The sequence below is a fragment of the Periplaneta americana genome, chromosome 6, assembly GCF_040183065.1.
Source record: "Periplaneta americana isolate PAMFEO1 chromosome 6, P.americana_PAMFEO1_priV1, whole genome shotgun sequence".
Lineage (NCBI taxonomy): Eukaryota > Metazoa > Arthropoda > Insecta > Blattodea > Blattidae > Periplaneta > Periplaneta americana.
Window position 1 is genome coordinate 132,268,311 of NC_091122.1, and position 24,613 is coordinate 132,292,923.

Sequence of the window (24,613 nt, forward strand, 5' to 3'; positions counted from 1 at the left end):
CATACATGCAATACTAGGATACCGATTTGCAGAGCAGATACCATTTAAAAAGTCATTCTGTATTGCACTGTACATTGTATTGTGTGCATGTAATCCCTGCTTCTAAATAGAGGTAATGTTTACAATGGAAGCTTTTGTTCCGACATTTTTTTACCTATAATCTCTACTTACATCACTTTCTGTATTTTATTTTTTTGGCCATAACGATATAAAATGAATTTTTAATGATAATAACACAGTATACTTGCACTTCTTATAATCATCAGATGTGAAATATAAAAACCGAAGTAAGTGTTACACACCTAGTTCGCAGAAGCGCATATTCCAAACAACATGGATAAAAAACTGCTGATTGTTGCGTTTATTAGTGCAGTCGCTTGTTTATCTTGGGTATCGGCAAGTAAGGTATGTGTGCTTGAATTGTATTCTTTTCTGCTGTAATCATCGAAGTTCCCATGAATCGGAGCTTTTTATACACAAATTTTACGAAAAAGATTCTAGCTTTTTCACTTTTTCTAAAGCTGTTTTCTAAAAAAATTAAACACTTAAAATATGATTAATACGAAAAAGAGTCCATCACGGTTAGCATGCCTAACCGTCAAACGAGCGGGCCCGGGTTCAATACTAGGTTGGGACAAGTTACCTAGCTGATGTTTTTTCCGGGGTTTTCCTCAACCAATTAAGAGCAAATGCTGGGTAACTTTCGGTGCTAGTCCTGGACTCATTTCGCTGGCATTATCACCTTTCATCTTATCCAGACGTTAGATAACCTTAGCAGTTGATGAAGAGTTGTAAAATAACCAATAAAAACACGAAAAAAAATGGCAGTTTATTTTTAAATTCCATCGATTGCGAGCAGGGTTTAAGCTAGAAACTAAATAATTGTCGCAAAAATGCACAAATGAAAAATTATATTTGTGCAAATTGCGGAACGCTTGTGCAATATTATAAATAATTGTGCAGAAAGATAAAATTAATAAAGTATGCAGAAACAAAAAGTTGTATAATTTGTTTCTTGCAGTTTTATTACTCTCAATCCATATTATCACACTCTAGATATACTTACAATATGTAAGTAAATCATTAGACGTAGGTATGTTTATAATCAATTACCGCTGAATTTACATCATATTAAAATGCGTTATTTTATGGGCACTCTAAAAACATTGAAATTCTTTACTAGTAGGCCCGTCAAGATTTATTGTTAGCAGAGTGCTAATTCTTTTTACTGAAATTTTGTAATTCCAATTTTTACAAGATTCACACAACTAAATCTTCGCTCACAATTTACACTATGCAAAGGAACTATATAAATCAATTAGAAGAAATTGTTCACTTAACTTACATGAATTGCATCAACTCTTTGAAGTCAATTCCTGTAAATGTATTGCTCAATATCTTTTTGAACATTCCCCATGCCATTAGCATTTCATTTAAATTCAGATTAATTTAAACACATCTCTGATTTAATTTTCTCCATTACCATCTTAGTTTCTAAAGTTGAAAGTGGTTGTCGCATTTTTGCACATTTGCATTCAACATTTTTTGCATTTTTGGAAATCGATTAGCAAAATGTGACAAATGCGATTGTGGCTTAAACTCTGATTGTGGGACTACGTCTGTCTTTTGTTTGAGGTACAATTGAATCAGTGAAATAAATATTACAAGTCCAAGAACGGCGTTTTTTAGTTTGATAGACAATGTTAGTCTAAATTCAGCGCCTTGGGGTAAGACAATGGTAACCCACAATTATATTTCTATTGCTAAATGTGTTCTTGCAGCAAAATTAAACAAGCTTTATGTTCAGGAATTGTATGAACTGATAACTAAAAGCCAGGAAAACATATATCGATTATTATTATTAAATTTATTTATGAGTAATTACAACCTAGGTTTATGCTGAATACAAATTGGACGGAGTTATGCAATAAGAGACCAACCGACAAAAACCTGTTCTCGAGATGTAGTAAATCTGGTTATTTATTATACATTTGACGTAAGAAGTATTGTAACACATACTATTACAAAAGTACCACAAATTGTTATATAAAAAAGGGTAAACGATTTTTAATAATAGACCAGTAGTTGATTTACTATTGCAAAGCAAAATAAATAAATAAATTTTATGCAATAAAAGAATTTTGTTTATAAATATCAGCAGAGTACAGATATCGCACTCTTGATTTTTTTTATAAGTTAAATAATCAAGTCAACAACAGATTTCTGCAAATATCTCCATTTTTTTTTCAAATTGGTCTATATTACATAACTCCGTCCAATTGATGGTTTCCGTTATCTCACCCCAAAGAGGCTGAATTCTGTTGATGCAGTAAGATTGAGAACATTTGTGTTCGAGCATTCCAAATCATCATTTCCTCGTCATAGATATAATTGTATTGAGGTTAAGAACAGTACAGAATAGAGCTGACGACGGAGCGAGTAGAACTGTTGAGTTACTCGGTTCTATCGGTTTATGTGCTTGGCAGCGGAGCACCGAAGTTACTCGGTTAACCGTAGCCGTTACCGGTCAGTTCAAATGTTCAGAGTTCATGTATTTTACTTAACTCTAGCAGACAACAACATTGGTACTGTTGTATTTAAATATTTTCTGCTGCAGGACAAATTATTTCCTTATCCCCAAGGCGGGCTGAAAGGCCTCTAGTATTGAAGAGGAGTTCATCCTATTATATGACCTGCCAAGTGGGCCTAATGAACACTGACAGTCTGAACATATTACTGTACATAATAATGATTATTATTATTATCATCATCATCATCATCATATTAGAATATTTGATTAATATTGAAATATGTTAAAAAGGAAGTGCATTATATTTTCCTTCTATTTGTGTTTATTGGATTTGTGTTACCACATCAGTCATCATTTTATTTGTATTTATTTCTACGAATTATGTTACATAATTACTTTAATTACTTCAATAATATTACTCTTCACCAAAGACAACATGATTGTATTGAAGGCTAGTAATGTTACAAAAGAAATAAACATTATGTTCTTCAGTTTAAGATTCCACGTTTTATTGATTATTTTATCCACTTTCCGTAATAGTAAATAATTCTGTGTGTTATTTTTAAGTGTTTTAGGCAGCGCTTAATGGTGCCCGTTTCTATCTTCTTTTTTACTTAGCTCCAGCGTTTAACGTTTACCTCACATGTTAATTTATTAGCTGTTAGTATTATAAATTATTTTATGCTCGACCATGCCGAAATGTAGTAATTATACAACTGGTAGCAGTCCTTTAATGCATGTCATTAAAGTACTCCTATTCATTAAAGTTAAGGTTTTCGATTATTCTCGGATAAGCAATCGGAAGACAACTAGCAAAACGTCACGCAGGCTGGAAATCCAATACTGTCGCAGAAGGTTATGTTCTGTTACTATAATAATTAGCGTTAATTGTAAATAATATTCAAATAAATTCAATTTGTCATCTCGTTTTTCAATGTCGAATTCAATTTCAAGGTTATATCAAGACTAATGTGTATCTTACTATTATCAAGGTCGTCGATATTCGTTTCCCGAAAAAAAAAAACAATACTTTCGCGTCTGCGTACATCTCACAATTATGAGGTAGGCTATTGCACTCACTCACATAACAATAACATGAATACTTACGAATAATTTGAAGTTAGAAATATGGTCGAGCATAAAAAGTCATCTGAAACTTGCCTATAGCCTAATGGTAATTAAGACGCTCGTATGAAAATTATGAAACTTGCTTGCGCTCGTTTCATAAACATCCTCGCGTCGTTGCATAATGTACTATTATCAATTTTGTTTCGTCTGTCATATATAACAACACTGAAAGTTAAATAGGCCTTTCATAAAAAAATAACTCCGCAAATAGTTGTAATCACGCAAATGAAATTTGTAACCGCCATTTTGAAATGAGGAGAAGAACTTTTTTCTCGTCAATTGGCAAAGCGAAAGCTCTTTACTACGACGCTTTTAAAACACGCTTGGTTCCACTTTCAAAGTACGGTCTAAAATCGACTCAATCTATCTAAAATTAAAATCTGCCGCCACAAATTTGTACTCGGTTCAACCGAGTGATGACGTCACAGTAACTGCTCCGAACCGAACCGCTCCGTCCTCAGCCGTAGTACAGAACCATGCCCTGTAATTTCATTAGCTGATCGCAGCTAGCGTGGTGCAGTAGTATGGAATGGAACGGAATTTTCGGGAGGGGAACACTATAATCCGACACTGCGACCTTTTACGATATATTGCTCTAACCCTCAAGCTCTGCGCATTTCCAAACCCACAATGGCTGACTACACTAAGGTTCTCTGCGTACCCAAGTTTCGAGCAGGCAATCCCCCCTCGTCCCTAGGCCAGCCCCCTCGGTGCGTCGCCAGCCGGCGATTGGGGAATGCTACGGAATGATGACGAACTGGAGAAATGGTGATGGAATGATATAGGTGCCTAATATGCGGAAACGAGAGAACCCCGAGAAAAACCGCCAACTGCGACCTTGTCCGCCACAAGGGTCACTATAGATTTTTAAGTCCCAGGACTGACCGGGACTCGAACCCGGACTTCCTACGTGACAGGCTAAAGGTCTGCCCACTCAGCCACCGCAGAGGGCGTGGTGCAGTGGTACTGTAACTCTTTGTCTAGCCACGAATACCTGTTCTGTTCCTTATATTAGTGTTATACATAGCTTATATAACCTACAATTTAAATAATTATAATTTCCCGAGTGTATCAGAAAACTTCAGGATAACAGAGAGGGTTTGGAATTGAACGGGTTTAATCTGCTTCTTGTCTATGCGGATGACGTGAATATGTTAGGAGAAAATCCACAAACGATTAGGGATAACACGGAAATTTTACTTGAAGCAAGTAAAGCGATAGATTTGGAAGTAAACCCTGAAAAGAAGTATATGATTATGTCTCGTGACCAGAATATTCTACGAAATGGAAATATAAAAATTGGAGATTTATCCTTCTAAGAGGTGGAATAATTCAAATATCTTGGAGCAACAGTAACAAATATAAATGACACTCGGGAGGAAATTAGACGCAGAATAAATATGGGAAATGCGTGTTATTATTCGGTTGAGAAGCTTTTGCATCTAGTCCGCTGTCAAAAAATCTGAAAGTTAGAATTTATAAAACAGTTATATTACCGGTTGTTCTGTATGGTTGTGAGAATATTTATGTACGAAACTTACATCAAAACAGATTCATGTTGACAAATGTGTAGGCAATATGTAGAGGAATTCCCTGATATTCGACCTTCAAATAGAGGTACAGTTCCAAACCATGTCATTAGATTAATAGAAACGGAGTCGCTGAACTCTAAACTTCGTAGGCCAAAACGAGGGGTTCTAACAGAAGCAAAACTTGATGATACTGGTGTGTCACTTGAACGTTCTCCTAATAAATCTTTACGTCGTGTTGCACAAGAAGTAGGCGTATTAAAAACTTCAGCCCATACGGATACTAAACTTTTAAAATTGAAACCTTCCAGAGTTACTGTAGTCCAAGACTTACGGTCGCATGACAACGAAAGAGTTTATAGAAATAACCCACATATCATCAATGTATGTATGTATGTATGTATGTATGTATGTATGTATGTATGTATGTATGTATGTATGTATGTATGTATGTATGTATGTATGTATGTATGTATGTATGTATTGTATTGTATTTTATTGAGAACATCAACTGCATGCCCCATTACATAGTAATATTACATGCATTATACTCAACAATTTACACGTGGTATTACAGTAATATGCTACAATTTCCTTTTTTCATAATATGAGAGTTGAATTTACCCATCACCTTAACTAATTTTAATCCTCTACTTATAAGCTTGAAATTTCTATATATATGCCTTGGGTTATTTACATTTAAAATTACAATATTCCTGATAATTTTCTTACATGTTTCCATAATTTGAAAATGAATACATGTTATCTTTGCCAATTTTTATCATTTATAGCCTACCTAAAAAAAACTTGAAATATCTACATTATATCTAAAGTGAGCCATATGTACAATTTTATTATTATTTTACCCTTAGATTATATTTGTTTGTAAGACCGACTACCTGAATTTTATATCTGCTTAACCATCTGTTTTCTTACATTCTATATTTACAGTTTGTTTATCTTATTGTTATTTTATAATTGATTCCATTATTGTGTATATACAAGTTAATTGAGTATATATATATATATATATATATATATATATATATATATATATATATATATATATTTACAAAATGATTTCAAATGAAATGTTATGAGCTGTCGGTTGGTAACTGGCCAAGTTCCTCCATTTTTTTTTTTGCATATTTTCTATTAAAACTGATCTCTGCTGTCGTGTGTCCCGACATTCATAGATTAGATGATTTACAGTTTGCCGGATGTTGTTACATGTACATCTTGGATCCTCTATGATGTGAAACCTATGTAGGTATTCTTTCGTTTTTCCATGGGCCCGAGATGATTGCTGTGAAGTCCGGTGTAAGGGGTAGTTTTATCTTGAGTCTTTCTTTGATGGAAGGGAAGAAGGATTTCGAAAGAGCCCCTTTGTTTGTATTGTTCCATCTGTTCTTCCATTGATATCCTGATCGTTGATTTTGGGATTTTATTATAAATGCTCTGTAGATCTTCATCTTCCGCAGCTGCTTTTGCCAATTTGTCCGCCAACTCGTTGCCCACAATGCCTACATGGGCTTTCATCCATCTGAAGTGAATTTCCCATTGATTTTCTTCCAAAGATTTAATTGTTGTCAAGATGTCCTCTACTATTGAGTTGTGTTTGTTGTTGTTTTTCAATATGGTTAAGGTTACTTTACTATCTGAATACGAGTATATGGCTGCAGACTTTCCTTCCTTTGGAAGTCGGTAATGGATCGAAGTTCCTCAAGAGCTTTCAGTATAGCTATCTGTTCCGCCTGGTTGTTGGAACACTTTCCATCTAGCCTATATTTTAACTGTCGAATGGGTGTGTCATAATGAAATATCACTGCTGCTGCTCCCACCGTCTCCCCTGTTTTGCTGCCGTCCGTGTATACTTGTAAGGTATAGTACGCTTCATCCTCAGTTTCCTTGATTTGTAGAGTTTCTGTCGGATGCTTCCAGTCTCTAGGTTTCAAAGGTGCGTCGTATTCCCACTGTCCATGTGTATATTTGTAAAGTTGAATTTGTCCATGTATTGCTATGTCGATGGGTTGAATGCCAGCTATAACACAGGAAGCATCGTAAGAGATTGTCCTATTAGCTTTTGTGATTTTTATATTGAATAATCTCTGATCCTTTGAATTTTCTTCACGTTTTTCTGATTTTGTAAGGCTTCTCCCCACACAGGCGCTCCGTATGCCAAAATAGGTTCTATTGCACCTCTGTATATCGTATGCAGCGCTTTATTCCCCAGTCACCAAGTGAGTTTAGCTGCTTTAGATAAGGCGTGTATTAGGTTTATAGCTTTGTTATGTATTTGGTCAATATGATAGTCGAATCTGAAATTTTTGTCAATCCAAATGCCAAGATTTTTTAAATTTAATTTATTGGGTTATTTTAGGACGCTCTATCAACATCTAGGTTATTTAGCTGAAATGAAGGTGATAATACCGGCGAAATGAGTCCGGGGTCCAGCACCGAAAGTTACCCAGCTCGTATTGGGTTGAGGGAAAACCCCGGAAAAATCCTTAACCAGGTAACTTTCCCTGACCGGGATTCGAACCCGGGCCACCTGGTTTTGCGGCCAGACGCGCTGACCGTTACTCCACAGGTGTGGACCAAATGCCAAGATATTTGAGCTCATCCACCTGTTCTAAAGGTTTATTATTGAGGTAGATGTTGACCTTCTCATTCCTTATATTCTTCTTTCTTCTTATTAATAATACTTTTGATTTTGCATCATTAATCTTAATTTTGGATTCCTTAGCCCATTCTTCAATTTTTTTAATATCTTGGTTTGCAAAATTTTCAGCATCCAGTGCATTCTTCCCCTTTGTCATGATTAACAAGTCATGTGCGAACGCAATAACTTCTGTCCTGTGGGTGAAGTTCATATTAAGCAAAGAGTTGTATAAAACATTCCAGAAGCCTGGTCCGCAGCAAGAACCTTGGGGGCAACCCTTCTTGACTTCCTTTTCTGTTCTATATTGATTAGTACATAGACTTGCTGTTCTGTTCTGGAAGTAATCCTGCGACAAGCTGTACAAATTCTTGGGATTTCTAATTGTCTAAGTTTGTTCAGGATAATAGGCCACCACGCTGCGTCAAATGCTCCTTGGACATCAAGGCTTATTAGGATAATGTAGCCATGTAAGCGTAGATTTTGTTGCACAAACTGTTTCGTTGCTATTGCTGCATCTATCGTACTTTTTTGGGGCATGAATCCATACTGTCGCTTGTTGAATAAGTTTCTTGAACGTATGTGATGGAGGATTCTTTCTATCATTAATTTTTCCAAAACTTTTCCACTGACATTTAGTAGACTAATAGGCCTATATTTTGCTACACTGTCACTTCCTTCTTTGCCAGGTTTGATAATTGGAATTATTATTGAGCGCTTCCATTGCTTTGGGAAGATGCCTTTCTGAAGACACATGTTGTAGACTGCGGTAAAGAAGAGGGGAAAGAGCCGGAATGCCCTTAGGAGAATATCACTTGTTACTTTTTCATCTCCTGGGGATTTATTAAGGATTAAATTTTTTATCACTGTATGTATGTATGTATGTATTTTTTAATTTTATTGAGAACATCAACTGCATGCCCCATTACATAGTAATATTACATGCATTATACTGAATAATTTACACGTGGTATTACAATAATATGCTACAATTTCCTTTTTTCATAATATGAGAGTTGAATTTGCCCATCGCCTTTACTAATTTTAATCTCTAATTATAAGCTTGAAATTTCTATATATATATATATGCCTGGGTTATTTACATTTAAAATTACAATATTCCTGATAATTTTCTTACATGTTTCCATAATATGAAAATGAGTTCATCTTATCTTTGCCAATTTTTATCATTTATAGCCTACCTAAAAAAAACTTGAAATATCTACATTATATCTAAAGTGAGCCACATGTACAATTTTATTATTCTTTTACCCTTAGATTATATTTGTTTGTAAGATCGACTACCTGAATTTTATATCTGCTTAGCCATCTGTTTTCTTATATTCTATATTTACAGTTTGTTTATCTTATTGTTATTTTGTAATTGATTCCATTATTGTGTATCTACAAGTTAATTGAGTATATATATATATATATATATATATATATATATATATATATATATATATTTACAAAATGATCTCAAATGAAATGTTATGACAAAATGTACAATTTGATATTTGCAATTGGGATCATATAATAAATACATACGTTTGTGACGCTATTTATAGAATACAATTGTTTTTGGAATACTTATTATTTTATTGTTCTGTTTTTTGGAGAGTTAATATGTGCTGAGTTATTTAGTGATGGTGTGATGGTTTGTTCTAGATGTTCATGGATTGAATATATTTCCGAAATGCTCGTAGGTGCCTGGATGTTAATTGCTGATTAGTGACTGGCCAGGTTCCTCCATTTTGTGATATCTCTTTTATGAGGATGGTTCTTTGATTTGTCATATTGGGACATTCGTAGATTAGGTGGTTCACCGTTTGTTGTCCTCTGTGGCATGTGCAGGCTGGATCATCTTTGAGATGGAAGCGGTGTAAATATGAATTGGTTTTCCCGTGACCTGTCACAATGGCAGCGAATTCCGGCGTTACCGGGAGTTTTGTTTTTAATCTGTCCATGACGGAAGGGAAAAATGCTTTGCTCAGCGCTCCTTTAATGGTACTATTCCAACATTCTTGCCATTTTTGAAGTTCTAATCGTGATATTTCTGATTTGATTGTCGATTTTGGGATTTTCTTGTATATTACTTCACCTCCCGTGGATGCTGCTTTTGCCAGTCTGTCGGCGAGTTCGTTTCCATACAAGCCAGCATGGGCCTTAACCCAGCCAAAATGGATTGTCCAGTTTCTCTGTTGTAGTGCAGAAAGAGTATTATGAATGTGAGCTATTAGTCTGTTGTGCTTTGTGTTTCTCTTCAGCAAGGATATTGTGATGTTACTGTCAGTATACACAGCTGCCACTCGCTCTTCATCCGGTATCTTCTCCATTCTCTGTAGTTCCTGTAGTGCTTTCCAGATCGCAACTTGCTCGGCCTGATTGTTAGAGCATCTTGCATGTAATCTGTACTTCAACTGGCAGATGAGTTCCTCGTTTTGGAATATTGCTGCAGCTGCTCCTACTTTGTCTTCTGTCTTGCTCCCATCTGTGTAGATTTCTATTGCGTAGGTTGTGTTGTCCTGAGTTCCTATGATAGACTTATCTTGTGCATGATGGTTCCAATTTACTGGTTCTAGGGGTGTGTCATAATCTCTCGCTCCGTGCGTTGCTTTATATAGTTGAATATTACCATCTATTATGATGTTGATGGGTTGGATGCCGGCTATAATGCAGGACGCATCAAATGAAATTGTTCTGTATGCTTTGATGATTTTAATATTACATAACATTTGGATGCGTTGGAGTTTGCTAACGTTTCTGGACTGTCGTAGGGCTTCCTCCCACACCGGTGCTCCATACGTCAGGATTGGTTCTATTGCTCCTTTGTATATTGTATATAAAGCTTTATGTCCTAGGTCCCAGTTAAGTTTTGCCGATTTTGATAGCATATGTATTAATGCGATTGCTTTGTCGTGTATATAATCTATGTGCTTGTTGAATTTGAACGATCTGTCTAGATACACTCCAAGGTACTTTAATTCATTAACTGGTCTATTGGTTTGTTGTTAATGTAGATGTTTATGACCTCGTTATGTCTTTTCTTCCTGGTAATAACTAGCACTTTAGACTTTATTGCATTGAATTTGATTTTATTATCTCGAGCCCACCGTTCGATTTTCATTACATCTTGATTTGCGTAGTTTTCCGTTTCCACTATGCTTCCACCTTTCGTCATAACAAGTAAATCGTCTGCAAAGGCGATTACTTCAGAGTGTTATGTGTAGTCCAATTGTAGTAGAGGATCGTATAGAATATTCCACAGGCCAGGCCCGCAGCATGAACCTTGTGGGCATCCTTTCTCCACCGCTTTTTCCGTGCTGTATCCGTTGGTGCATAGGCTTGCCTTCCTGTTCCGGAAGTAGTCCATAGTTAATGTGTACAAGTTTTTAGGACAATTCTTCTGTCTTAAGTTACTCATAACACTAGGCCACCAAGCCGCGTCAAATGCACCCTGTACATCCAGGCTGATTAAGGCAACATAGCTGTTGGTTTGCAGGCTTTGTAGTACGAAGTGTTTTACTGTCATTATGGCGTCTATTGTACTTTTCTGGGGTGTAAATCCAAATTGTCGTGTGCTAGACAACTTGCTTGAATTTATGTGATGTTGTATTCGATCTATCATTAGCATCTCCAGCACTTTGCCGCCAACATTGATTAAGCTGATGGGTCGATATTTTAACACACTGTAACATGTCTCTCTTCCAGGTTTAACTATTGGGATTATTGTAGATCGTTTCCAGATTTTTGGGAAGTGTCCAGTTTCAAGACATCTGTTATAGATTGTAGTCAAGAATTTAGGAAATTGTTTGAAGAAACTCAGTATAATATCACTGGACAGACCGTCCTCTCCGGGCGATTTTGTGGGATCAAAATTTTGTAGGATGCGAAGGATCTCTTCCTGTGTGAATGCCACATCGTTCGGCGTAGTCAACGTTTCTGCCATTTGCCTCCTCAACTGGGCTTGAAGTTCATTGTCATCATGTCTGCTGTCTTCAGGTACAAAATGGTCTATCATATATTGTAAGGTATACGTAGTTTGTTTCCTTAATTGTTTGTGCTTTTCACTGTCATCATGTTCGCTGTCATCCGGGACAAATTGAGCGATCATATATTCTATTGTGCTTGCTGTGTCGGTAGTGTAAGTTCCATCGTTCTTTCGGAGTGTAGTAAGTGATCTTTGTCCTCTTAATTTATTAGCGGCTAATTTATACAGGATATTCCATGGATTGGATCCTTTCGTATTCGTACAGAATTGTTTCCATGATTTGATTTTCCACATATTTATTTTTGACTGGTACTGCCGACTACCTTCCAGGTACTTAATTTTTCTGTCCTGTCGCAGTTGCTCGTTGTTTTGTGTCCTTTGATATCGCCTCCTAAGTGCGTTTACTTTCTTTCGAAGCACAGTTAATTCCGGTGTCCACCACGGAACAGATTTGCCGCTATGTTTCACTGCTTTTGCCATACTTATTCTAAAAGATCCTTTGCATGATTCACTTATGCAATTTTGTAATTTGTTAGCTAGTAGTTTCGTATCTTCATAAAATTTCATCTTGTTGGCTAGTTCTTCGTCTAACTGTTTAGCGTTAATTTCACACCCGAATGTTGTGCTAAGCTGTGTTGCTAGTAGGCGATCAAATTTTTCGTAATTTTCTTCTTGCTCTGTGGTAGATGCTTGTCTTGCCTCTGTTCACTTCGCCTATCTTGAAAGTTATTATGCTGTGGTCGGAACAGCTCTCTTCCTCCGCTATGTTCCAATCCATTATGTGCCCTAGGAGTATGTTATTTGTGATGGTTAAATCAATTGAACTTCTGCCTCTTGCCGTCTCATATGATGGTATTTCCGTATTTTCGTTCAGTATGTGCAAGGTGTTAACGGTAAGGATTTCTTCAAAAAGCCTTCCACGCTCATTGTTTATGTCGTCATACCATAGCTTATTTCTAGCATTCGTGTCAGCAAGAATTAGTAGCCCTCTTCCCTTAATGTGCGTGAGAATTCTTTCAACTTTCCTAATATCTTCCTCTATGTTTGAAACTCTATCAAAGTACATGCTTGAGGCAAAAAATACTTTCTTCTTGTAATTAACTTCAACGACTATGCAATCTTCATCTGAGATTTGCCTGATTGTTGTAACGTCAATATCTTTGTTATTGACAATTACCGCTGCCCTCTTTCTTCTATGGCGACTTGTACAGAGACATCATTTTATTTTTACTTCAATTTTTATTGTACCTGCGTTTCTAAATGTACTTGAATCCCACCCCTTTCACTATTGTCCTTGCTAACGTCAGTCACACAAACTTACGGCCGCTGTTGCTAGCAGTAAACAGTGCAGAGTACAGTGCGTTTCAGAAATATGTTGCATTTTCTATAGAAGAAAGAGCTTATATTATTGAAGTTTATTTTCACACAGGTATCGTGTGTAGCATAACTGAATTTATCTGTGTGGACTGAGCACAAGTGAAGATTAGAGTTACCGACAGTACGGTACCCTATAATATGGTACCGGTACTTAACAGCATTATTTAAACAAGAGTTTTACTGTTTGTATGAAGGACGATGATGGAAACTGGAATTACAATATAACCGAATGTGAACAAGAGTTTTTTCACAATTTCCTGATTATATCATTACGGAATATTTTCGTAGAAATGTCATTAATCTGGTATATAAATTTAGAGCAACTGAGTGTACAGAAAGGAAGAGAAGTATAAGATGGCCAACAAAGGTGACAGAAAATGCTGGAGAAGATGCTAGAGAAAGGATGCAGCGAAGTCCTAATAAGTCGGTCAAAAAGTTAGCTGTGGAAATTGGGGTTTATTATTGGAAGTGCTCACAAAATTCTCAGGAATAAATTAGGTCAGTAATATGCTGAATAAAGTAGGCATTACATAATGAATATAACCTCCTGAAGAGTTGAGTTTGTGAAAAAAAATTGTTACTATTCTAATGTTTTTTAATAAAATACAGTAAAAGTAATGATCAGACTTAAAATCGTAATACTGTATTTCCCTGCAATACAAATGGATACACCACTTTTCTCTCCTCCTATAGCTAGTAAAATGATTTGTTTACATATTGCACTAGCAACTCCAAACTCCTGTAATGGAAGGGGGGTAACAGTGTTTCCGAGTATAGCCAGGTTAATGTTAAAAATGTTGGTAAAAATAAAGTGATGTCCCTGTATATGTCCTCATTGTGTTCAATATTCCTGCCAATTCATTATTAATAGTGTAGGGCTCCTGAATGAATGTTATGTCAATGCCCTGATTTGTAATAAGCTCCACCAAATTGCTAGTCGCTGTTCTCGAATGTTGCAGATTAATCTGGAAACACGCGAGTCCATGGTAATCCATTCTAATAGTCAGTGTTTAGTTGGTACCGTTTAAGTACTGTTTGATGGCAAGGACAATCTTTGTCTAGCGCAGAGTGGTTCTCGTTCATGCAGTTGTCTGTTATATTTATTGTAATTGACACAATTGATACATTTGTAATTCTGTTTTCTCTCCTGGCACTCCTTTAATGAGTGATTTCCAGTGCAATTCGGGCATGTTTGAATTCCCTTGCAATCTTGGGCACGATGATTGAACTTGCAGCACTTGTAACAGCGGGTGACTTTTATGTAGTCATGCCAGTTACACATATTCCAACCAACTTTTAGTTTTTTCCCTAGTATTTGTTTTCTTAATTCAGAACTAATTCCAACAACAAGGTTCTTGCATTTTTTCCTATCTTGAAATTCAAATTTTGGTTTCAGATTTCCCTTATCATTGTTAAGTTCTTCATTCTGTGTAGAGAGAGCTTCTACTGCGTTTTCCACTGTTATATCTTCTGGTACATTAAATATGATAATGTTTGGATTACTTTTTTTGCTCATGTTCACTTCCAATTCTTCACCGCATTTTTCATTAATGTTTTTGCAAATAATGTCAGCTTCAGATTTATTGCCTGATTCTATCAATAACTGGCCATTTTTTAGGCTTTTAATTAATTAATGCCTACCTTAAGCTCAATAGGATTCACTTTCGTTTTGAGTAGTGTTTTCATATACTCAACGCTCTGGTTGTTTTTGCTTTTAACCAGTAGTTTGAAGGAATTTGGCTGATTTACTTGCTGTATTCCGCCCACTACAGCCGAGTAGTTCATCTTCTGTGTAGTAGTTGGTACCACCACAGAGGAGTCTGATATGGAGCCTTGAAGCATCGGGAATCCATTAACAGATGACATTGCTGATGCGACCCAGTGGTTCCGTGATCGTTGAGGGTTCCGTATATTCTTCACCTCGCTACGGAGATTGTTTAACTCATTGACTTTATCAGTCAGCTCGCTTTTCAACATGGACACCGATTCTCTTAATTTGCTTACTGCTTTAACAATATCTTGCTTCAAGTCTTGGCGCAAATTTTTACTAACCTCCGTCACGTTTATTAGCATCTCGAAGGCCTTTTCGATGGACTGTTCGACATCCTCCGCCATTTTCGTTCCTTCCTAATTCTACTCTCTCCGTAACGTCGGGAGCTTTCAGCTAGTTAAGATACTCTGTGTGTTAGCCGCGCTCTGTTAGTTATCCACTTCAAACATAAACTCCTTCTACTAGATTTCTAGATGGTCTCTCAAAAAATGTAACAGTACGTGAATTTGAAATAAGCGTTTCCACGATCACAAAAAATTGTACATAACCAATACAGCACAAGTTCGATTAAGCACTGATCTAATGCAGAACACTGTCAAATAACTGTATGTATGTATGTATGTATGTATGTATGTATGTATGTATGTATGTATGTATGTATGTATGTATGTATGTATGTATGTATGTATGTATGTATGTATGTATGTATGTATGTATGTATGTATGTATGTATGTATGTATGTATGTATGTGTGTATGCATGTATGTGTGTATGCATGTATGTATGTATATATGTATGTATGTATTTATTCACACTGTAAATGGGTATATACCCGATGGCAGTGGTAACTAATTACACTCAATAATGACAATTAATAATAAACACATCTAATAAAAACAATAATTAATAATAGCAGTAGTAATAATAATAATAAAATAATAATAATAACAATAATAATAACAAGGAGCATCCTAAATTAAAATGAAGCATGGCCACTTATAATAACATTTAATGTAAATCTAATTTGTATCTTAACCCTAAGCTCGAACTAAGACCCACGAGTCTGACAGGTTCATATCTGCACAAGTACCTTTCGGCACTACACTTATTTCGCTGTCAACTCACTCACTGCATTGATTCTACCTGATTTCACTAACACTTCTAATCATTTCACTGTTCAAATACTTTGCAAAGCCACTTCACTGACACCAGCACACTTCACTTACACAATAGACTTCACTGACACTACACACTTCACTGACACAGCACACTTCCTCACTGATAGAACACTTCAAATAACAAGATATCAATTACACCCTTTAAATAGTTACTACCGTCTATTAGTAAAGTCCTTAAGCCTATTTTTAAATACATTTTTGGTTATTGGTAAAGCCTTTAGTAAGTCTGCAGGTAAAGCATTCCAGTCCCTGATAGTACGATTGAGAAAAGAAACTTTCCAGTGTCCGTCCTCTGTCTTCTTTCCCTCAATTTATATGAGTGGTCGTTCCTTGAAGAGTAATTTGGCGGCTGCAACCTATTTTTTATTTCGCTCCAGGCAGGCTCACCTCTGTATGTTTTGAACATTGCACATAATCGAATTCGCGTTCTCCGTTCCGTGAGTGTGTCCCATTTTAATGGTGAATTATTACGACAACACTTGAGAGCCCGTTTTTGAATCTTTTCCAGTGTCTTAATATGTTCTAATCTGTAAGGATCCCAACATGCAGCACCATATTCCATTACTGGACGAACTAGTGATTTATATGCAATCTCTTTGGATTTATCAGAGCCTTTCCTTAGTACCTTCATCACAAAGTGTAACGCCCTCCATGCCTTTCCCGCTGTGTCAGTAACGCGTTCCCCCCCAGCCGAGATCGCTGCTAAATGTTATTCCTAGGTATTTACATTTGTTAACTTCCAGAATGGTTTCACCCCCTAACAATGAACTGAAAGACAATATAAAAACAGCAATTATAAAAATAAGGAAAGGAGAACTTTTGCGTGTGAATTCAAATTTCTTCAAAAGATGTATCACATTAATGTGAATCAATAAAGAGTAGGCTTACCAATTCACCCTATTTATAAATTATTCTCTCTTGAATTGGTCAATTGAAGGGTTGATATCAAAAACCGGAGAAGTCCAAAATATTAATTTTTCTGAAAGTGAAGAAAACTGTCCGTCACGTTTCTCATATAATATAATAATCTGTCATATTTTATACAGGTATCTCATATATCTACCATCTTTGGTAAAAAGTTTCACTGTTCTCTTTTATATGGTTCCTTGGAAAAAATAAATATTTGAACTTAACCACTTTTTGCAGAAAAATTTGTATTACACACATTGAGAAAAATTATATGAAATAATATTTAATTAATATTGTCAACTGTATCAACATACAAATAAATACTTTATAAGTGTTTTATTAAAATAAAAACTTAATGTTGGAATGATTTCCTGAACAAGAAAAACAAGTCCTTCAACCTTTTACTTCTTGGCACGTACCGAAATGTAATTATTCTAATAACAACATAATACATTTTGCTCAATCCAACAAATTATTGTAGCTGTTTTCACACGTCTTGCAATCAGTTTCCCAACTTGATTTGTATGTTCTCCACCTTTAACTTTGGCATTTCTTATTTTGTCTTTCTTCTGTACTTTTCTCTTCCTCTTCTTTGGCCATTCCATATTTGAACCTGTTTCATTTTTATGATCATTCATTTGTAAAATGAAAATTTTAACCAATAATACCGACAATAACAGCTAATATGGCGATGAAACAAAAGAAGACAACACTAATGCACATCTTCATGATATTTTCAAACAAGAACCGAATAAGTTTGTGACTTGTCCGTCTTTTGCTAGACAGACGTCGGACTAATTCGCTTTTTGGAGAACGCCACACTTTCAAACATTCATTTCAATGACACAAATCCGGTTTTTGTAGAAACTTGTCATGTCAATAGATGCCGCTTGAGATGAGGTGAAGAGAACTGTACTATTCTCAAAATTTGAATTTTTGGACATGTCCGGTTTTTGTTATGAACCCTTCAATAAAAACACGAATTTCATTATATTAGGAAATTAAATTGTGCATCAATTAAAAGTCTGAGGAGCAATTTATTAGAAATTCCTAACGTCTTTTGCATGATTAGATATTTAAAATTATCTCCCTCAATATCTCAATGTAGGTAATGTTAGACATGTACTCTTCCACTCACTGATTCAATTAATGACAAAATCACAATTTTTAGCATAACATTAAGTCCAAGAAGTCTCCGTTAGATACTGCACATTCAAAAATGTACGCATGATTGGATTTTTCGAGTGTTGCGTAATTTACTTGAAAGTTTCCTGTTACACATAAAATGTGAAATTTTGAAGTGAAACATCTATATTCGATCTCCAAACTGGGAAAAGTTGTAACAATTTTAGTGTAAGATGAAGTTTCTAAAGTTAATTTTAGAAGCAGTATCATGGCCTTCGTCATTTTATCAGCTGATAGATGGAAATTTCTGAACAAAAGATGTACGAAAGAAAATTATAATATCATACGCTGATAAAAATGTCAGCTGTGCAAATGCAAGCCAAACGAGTCTAAGGTTGGGCATTCAAAATTTGAACGACCGAACAAACAAAGGAACAAACGAACGAACGAACGAACGAACAAACAAACAAACGAACAAACAGACAAATACATAAATAAATAAGTAGATAAATATTTAAATAGTTAAATACAAAAATAGTTAAAAGGAGGAATAAAATTAATAGATAAACAGATAAATAGAGAAATATACATATAAATAGTTAAATTCATAAATAGACAGATAGGTAAATAGGTAAATAAACAAAGAAACATACATACATACATACATACATACATACATACAAATAAAATAAATAAATAAGTAAATAAATCAACAAAAATAAAAATAAATAAATAAATTCAGTAAATAAATAAATAAATAAATAAATAAATAAATAAATAAACATACATACAACTAAAATAAGTAAATAAATAAATAAGTAAATAAATAAACAAACAAAAATAAAAATAAATAAATTCAGTAAATAAATAAATAAATAAATTCAGTAAATAAATAAATAAATAAAGAAATAAATAAATTCAGTAAATAAATAAATAAATAAACATACATACATACAACTAAAATAAGTAAATAAATAAATAAGTAAATAAATAAACAAACAAAAATAAAAATAAATAAATAAATTCAGTAAATAAATAAATAAATAAATAAATAAACATACATACAACTAAAATAAGTAAATAAATAAATAAGTAAATAAATAAACAAACAAAAATAAAAATAAATAAATAAATTCAGTAAATAAATAAATAAATAAATTCAGTAAATAAATAAATAAATAAATAAACATACATACAACTAAAATAAGTAAATAAATAAAGAAAAAAAATAAAAATAAATAAATAGATTTAGTAAATAAATAAATAAATCTGCATACAAAAATAAGTATACCTCATAATCTCCATTTTAGATCCATTATTGCTTTTAGTTAATATTAATTATTTAGTCACAACAATACTAATTTATTTGCGTAATTATCTTTCGAGTAAATAGGGTAATTATTAGTTTATAAGAAATTGAAATACAGTGTTCAAGCTAACGAACGGTTCACTCCTAGTAAAGTAGCACTTAATATTGAAGAAACAAGTGTAATCAAATTTAGTAGATTTTATAATAGTGTTCAGTTTTCCTTTAGTAACAGATTAAATGGTATTTTTTCTCAAATAATCTATAAGTAATATGTTTCTTGGTTTGAAATTGGATATCACTTGTACTGGAAACACTCCTAAACTGAGCTCTGCCTGTTATATAATTAAGTTCCCTGTTTTTTATTTGATAAACACCTTAAAATTACACACTTTACAAGTTTTTATTATTGTGATTAAATGCGGATTAACATTTTGGAGTAAATCATCTGAAGCTAAATATGTTTCTACGTTACAAAATAAATGGACCTAGATTGTGAGTACATTCTTCCCCTCATGATTTTTTTTATTGTTACACTTTTACTACGTCATACTACTTTTGACAAATAAAACGGTACGGAACGACGTGTTTCCACTAATCATGGCTGCTTATCCTAAAATTATTATCACCTCCCTAGCATTTGTTTCTTTGTTTGCCAACATTATACTTTAAATAATATTGTATTTTTTTAAAATCAGTCATGTTTATTTCAACATCCTTAATTAAAACGTTTCTATCATTTATCTTTTTTATATTATTTAGGTTACGTTATAGTTTCTGCTGTATGAGATTATGGACAGATACGTATCAGAGATTGTTTAATATTATATTGATCATTGAAGTGGAATGCAACTGTTTCAATAAAAATGAAACTGAATCAACAAAGACTTCCTGACCTGTAATCGTTCATAGAGTTCATTAAACTGGTACCGTAACAAGAGAACAGCCGATCATAACACACTACTGCCATCTAGCGGAATATTTGTAATGATGAGATGGTACAATAATAAATTTTCAAGACACTTTAGTATTTTAGAAAGTCAGTTAATATTTTATGTATTAGAGTACTTTATTTCTTCTAATCTTTATATTCTTTCTTCTAATCATGTAATAGTCAATTAAATCCCACTCGAGTTTTGATTTTCTCTAGATAAATCAAAAACATTCTAGTGAGATTACTATAGATAAAATCAAAATACATTTAATAGACCTACCAATCAGAACATTCGTGACACAGAATATAAATCAAATCTCCATCTACACTCTGTTAACCGCATCTGTTACAAAAAAAAAAAAAAAAAAAAAAAAAAGGAGTTCATTATTAATGCATTATGGTCTTCAATACACTGCCTAATCATCTTGAAGCTTTGAAGGAGCAAGAAAAAAGATTCAGAATGGAACTAATACATTTTTTCCCATATTCATACCTTCTACTCAACTGAGGAATTAATTTACATGTAAATTGAATTAATCCACTTGCTGTGTATTATAATACATTTTTTTTTAATTTTTTACTATTTCTACATCTCAAAACTACAATGCTCATGGAAAATCTGTGAAATACATAGGTTGGATAAAAAGTAATGGCAACACTGCTGTCACGTGACGATGGTGCGTTCGAGAGTTGCCAGCTGTATGGACATGAACAAGGACTGTTAGATGAGTTACTGTAGCCAGCGGCGACAGTACTCTGTCAATCTACTGCAGTGTGTAGAACGTTCACTTTCATAGGGATAGTGCGAGCGCCCTAAGATCATGTTTACAAAACTAGAGCAACGTTCCTGGATCAAAATTGAAGTGGTACGAGGTCGTAGTGCACAAGAATGTTTTCAGGGACTGCGTGAAGCATGTGGCGATGCAGCGTTGCCGTATCTCACAGTGGCACGATGGGTTAAAGCGTTTCGGGAAGGCCTTGTTGGAAGTGCTGTGAAGGTGATGTTCATTGTGGCGTATGGCATTGATGGGGTAATACTGCACCACGCTGTACCTCCAAGGCAGACGGTAAACGCGGACTACTACTGCAGGTTCCTGCAGCACCACCTTCGTCCAGCCTTCAGGAGAAAACGACGACACTTGGGGGTACAGAACCCCATCATTCTTCATGATAATGCAAAGAGTCATACCGCTGCTGCTGTCAAGGACCTCTTGCGTCGCTGGCAATGGGAGATTCTGGAACATCCTCCATACTCACCCGATATGATCCATGCGATTACGATCTTTTCACCAAAGTGAAAGAACCACTGCGAGGGATCCGGTACAATACTAGAGATGAACTTATCCGTGCTTTAGGGCTGTCAATACGGAACATGAACAAAGATGGACGCGCTGATGGTGTACGACGCCTTCCAAACATTTGGCAAAAGGTAATAAATAAGGGGGGCGACTATAGGGGGCGACTATACAGAAGGTACGTAAATGTTGTACCCTGTGAATAAAGCCATGTCAGAAATGTCGAACTGTTGCCATTACTTTTTATCCAACCCAAGTATAAGTAAGGTAAAATGAAACGAAGTGAAAATATTAATTGTATTTTGTAATGTCTCTTACATTATCAATTCTGATATCTTTATTTTGTCTCCAGTAAAAATAATAAATAACTTACTGACCCCTAATATGTATCCTTCCGCACAATGGCAGTTATTTAAGAGAAATATAACATAATCATTAAGAGATCATTTGAGAGTGTAAGAGCCAAGAAGCAAAATTGAGGGAATATTTCGATTTTTTATTCGATAATTCGAAAATTCAGAATTTATTTATTGCAATAAATTCCCTTTCATATTTTTGTAAGAGCAAGGAAGTACAGCGGTGATAGTATTCCAGTTTTTAATAAGTGTATTTGTTTTTATATTGCTTTTCAGCGCACCTTTACTGTAGTTCCTCTAAGGATTGGAGATGTCAGAATGAATAAAGATTTAGTGGACTTTCGTAAATTGAAGATCTTGAAGCAATCCAAGGGTTCTGTGGTTAAAGGAACACTTGAAATTAAGGTAGACTTCGACAACGGCACAATAGTAAGTACAATATGATTCTTTATACAAAGTGTTAAAGATAGATATGGAACTAGTTTGACTGATGATAGATAGAGGAAGTGTTACAAATGTGGAATATCATTTTGTGCGAGATCGTGCGTATTTGCTTGCTTTCCGCACAAAACCAATACGCGGTAAGTGTGAAATACCACATTCAGTATTCCCAACGTAACACACATAACAATTTCCCTCTTCTTACCGTTTAAGCGCGACATTCATTTTACTGCTTTAGGCTTTTAACATATTATTTTTAGAGACGTTTAACATAGTAATAATTATAAATTGGAAACTTGCCAATGCAATTTCACCTAAATTGCAATGTTAATTATTGTTTTTAAATATTTGCAAAAATTAAGTAAAGTCTACTACTCCACGAAACTTATTGCATTCCTGATACAAGTAACATTAAGGAAGCCGTGAAAAAATCAACAAGATTCCAGATGCCGATGTTATTACTGCAATATGTTATATAAATAAAATTGTTAAAATATTACAATGAAAAATAAATCATTACATAACCTTACCGTTTGTTTTAAGTTCGCATTTATAGACTGGGAGAAAAAAAGAGAGACGTATATCACGGCCTGCTGGAATATAGTAAACACAGAAAACATTTTATAGCAACAATGTTGAAGAAAGATATTTTGGTTTTCCGAAGTTGCCGACATTAAACAGAAACCAACATGGAGATTTCATTGCAACTAATTAGAAATTCGTCTTTCAGGTATGTAATAAACGATCTTCGCACAAAATAATGTACGATACACGAGCGGTATGTTTGTTTTCATGTTCTCGGAAATGAAAAAAGCTCAACTACGTTTCGCTTTTTCAATCTTTTCCTCGAACATGAAAACATCAACATACCGCTCTTGTAACGCATATTACTATTGTTTTTTCGTTTTGAAACCTACATGTTTTGAATCCTGAAAGTAAATTATCATCCTGTTTATAGCTGAAGTCCCTGTGAATGCTCACCGGACTTGGAAGTTCATAAGATGTTTGAAAACAAAATAATTTTCTGAAAATCTAACATATTTCCTTCATAAAAATGGAGGTACAAATATGGAATACTATTAACAAGTTACAATATTAACAAAATTGCAAAGTCAAAATGATCTCTAATAAAAAAGCACAGAACAAGCCTTCAGCATCTTCATTAGAAAGTGTTTTTCCAATCATAATACTGAATACAGAAGAATCGTCTCTCACGTCTTTTCTCGAGCTTGTTTTATGCCTTCATGCATTGCTTTTCATTCCACTGTTTTCCAAGTTTTTTGGAAGGTGAGGTTTTTTTTCCTCCTACAGGTGCCAAACACAAGTAACGAAACAGAAACCAGGGTATAAAGATGGAATATTAAAAATACTAGTACTTCATATTTGAATTGAATTGAATTGAATTGAAAGATGTGAATTGGGAGGACAAATTTAAAAGGTACGCAAAACGCGTCCTTACAAGGGGTTCGGGGCTGAGCTCCAAGCCTGTTGGCCACTAGTCTCACTCAGGGTTACGCTGCTCCACTGAAGGAGCTCTAGAAAATTTTGAAGGGGAAAACCGAAAATGGACGTAACCTCTTAGGTACCACATACGCGAGGGGGACGGAAATGTGATCAAAATCACGGGACGGGACGGGACGGGACGAGACGAGGATGAGATGGCTGGTGTAAATCTCCACATTGATATCAACTGTGTCATTTCGCAGTGCAGGAGGAGTCGAGAAGACTGTGTCATCTGCTGTTCGATGACAAGGAAGGTGAAGACCGCCTGGAGAGACGCCTTGAATTCTGAATCTGCAAATTGAAAGGTTCCTTGTCCTTTCGCATTGCGACTACATGAGTGACGTTGCACATGTATTTCATAATTTTATAGACTCTGAACTAGGGCATTAAGTTGTTTGTTAGAAAAAAAAGGGCGGAACTTATGGGGAAGGGCATATAGGTCCGTGGCCCATTTCTCTTAGGGCCCATCCCGACATTTGTCTTAACGCCTTAGGAAAACCACGGAAATACCTTAGGCAGATGAGTTGTCTCAAAATAAGAGACTAGCCAATTTGGCTTTTAGGTAATAGGTCGATTGA

The 24,613-nt window shown here is 34.8% G+C and overlaps 1 protein-coding gene across 1 annotated transcript in view; it reads left to right on the top strand.

Moving 5' to 3' along the window:
• The first annotated feature begins 244 nt into the window (after nucleotides 1-244).
• The window catches only part of LOC138701739 (uncharacterized), a 46,741-nt gene continuing 22,372 nt past the window's right edge, over nucleotides 245-24,613 (top strand). Inside the window, exons 1-2 of the mRNA XM_069828966.1 lie at nucleotides 245-405; nucleotides 22,368-22,520. Of these exons, the coding sequence (XP_069685067.1) occupies nucleotides 334-405; nucleotides 22,368-22,520 (225 nt within the window). The 5' untranslated portion in view covers nucleotides 245-333. The remainder of the gene's footprint in view (nucleotides 406-22,367; nucleotides 22,521-24,613) is intronic.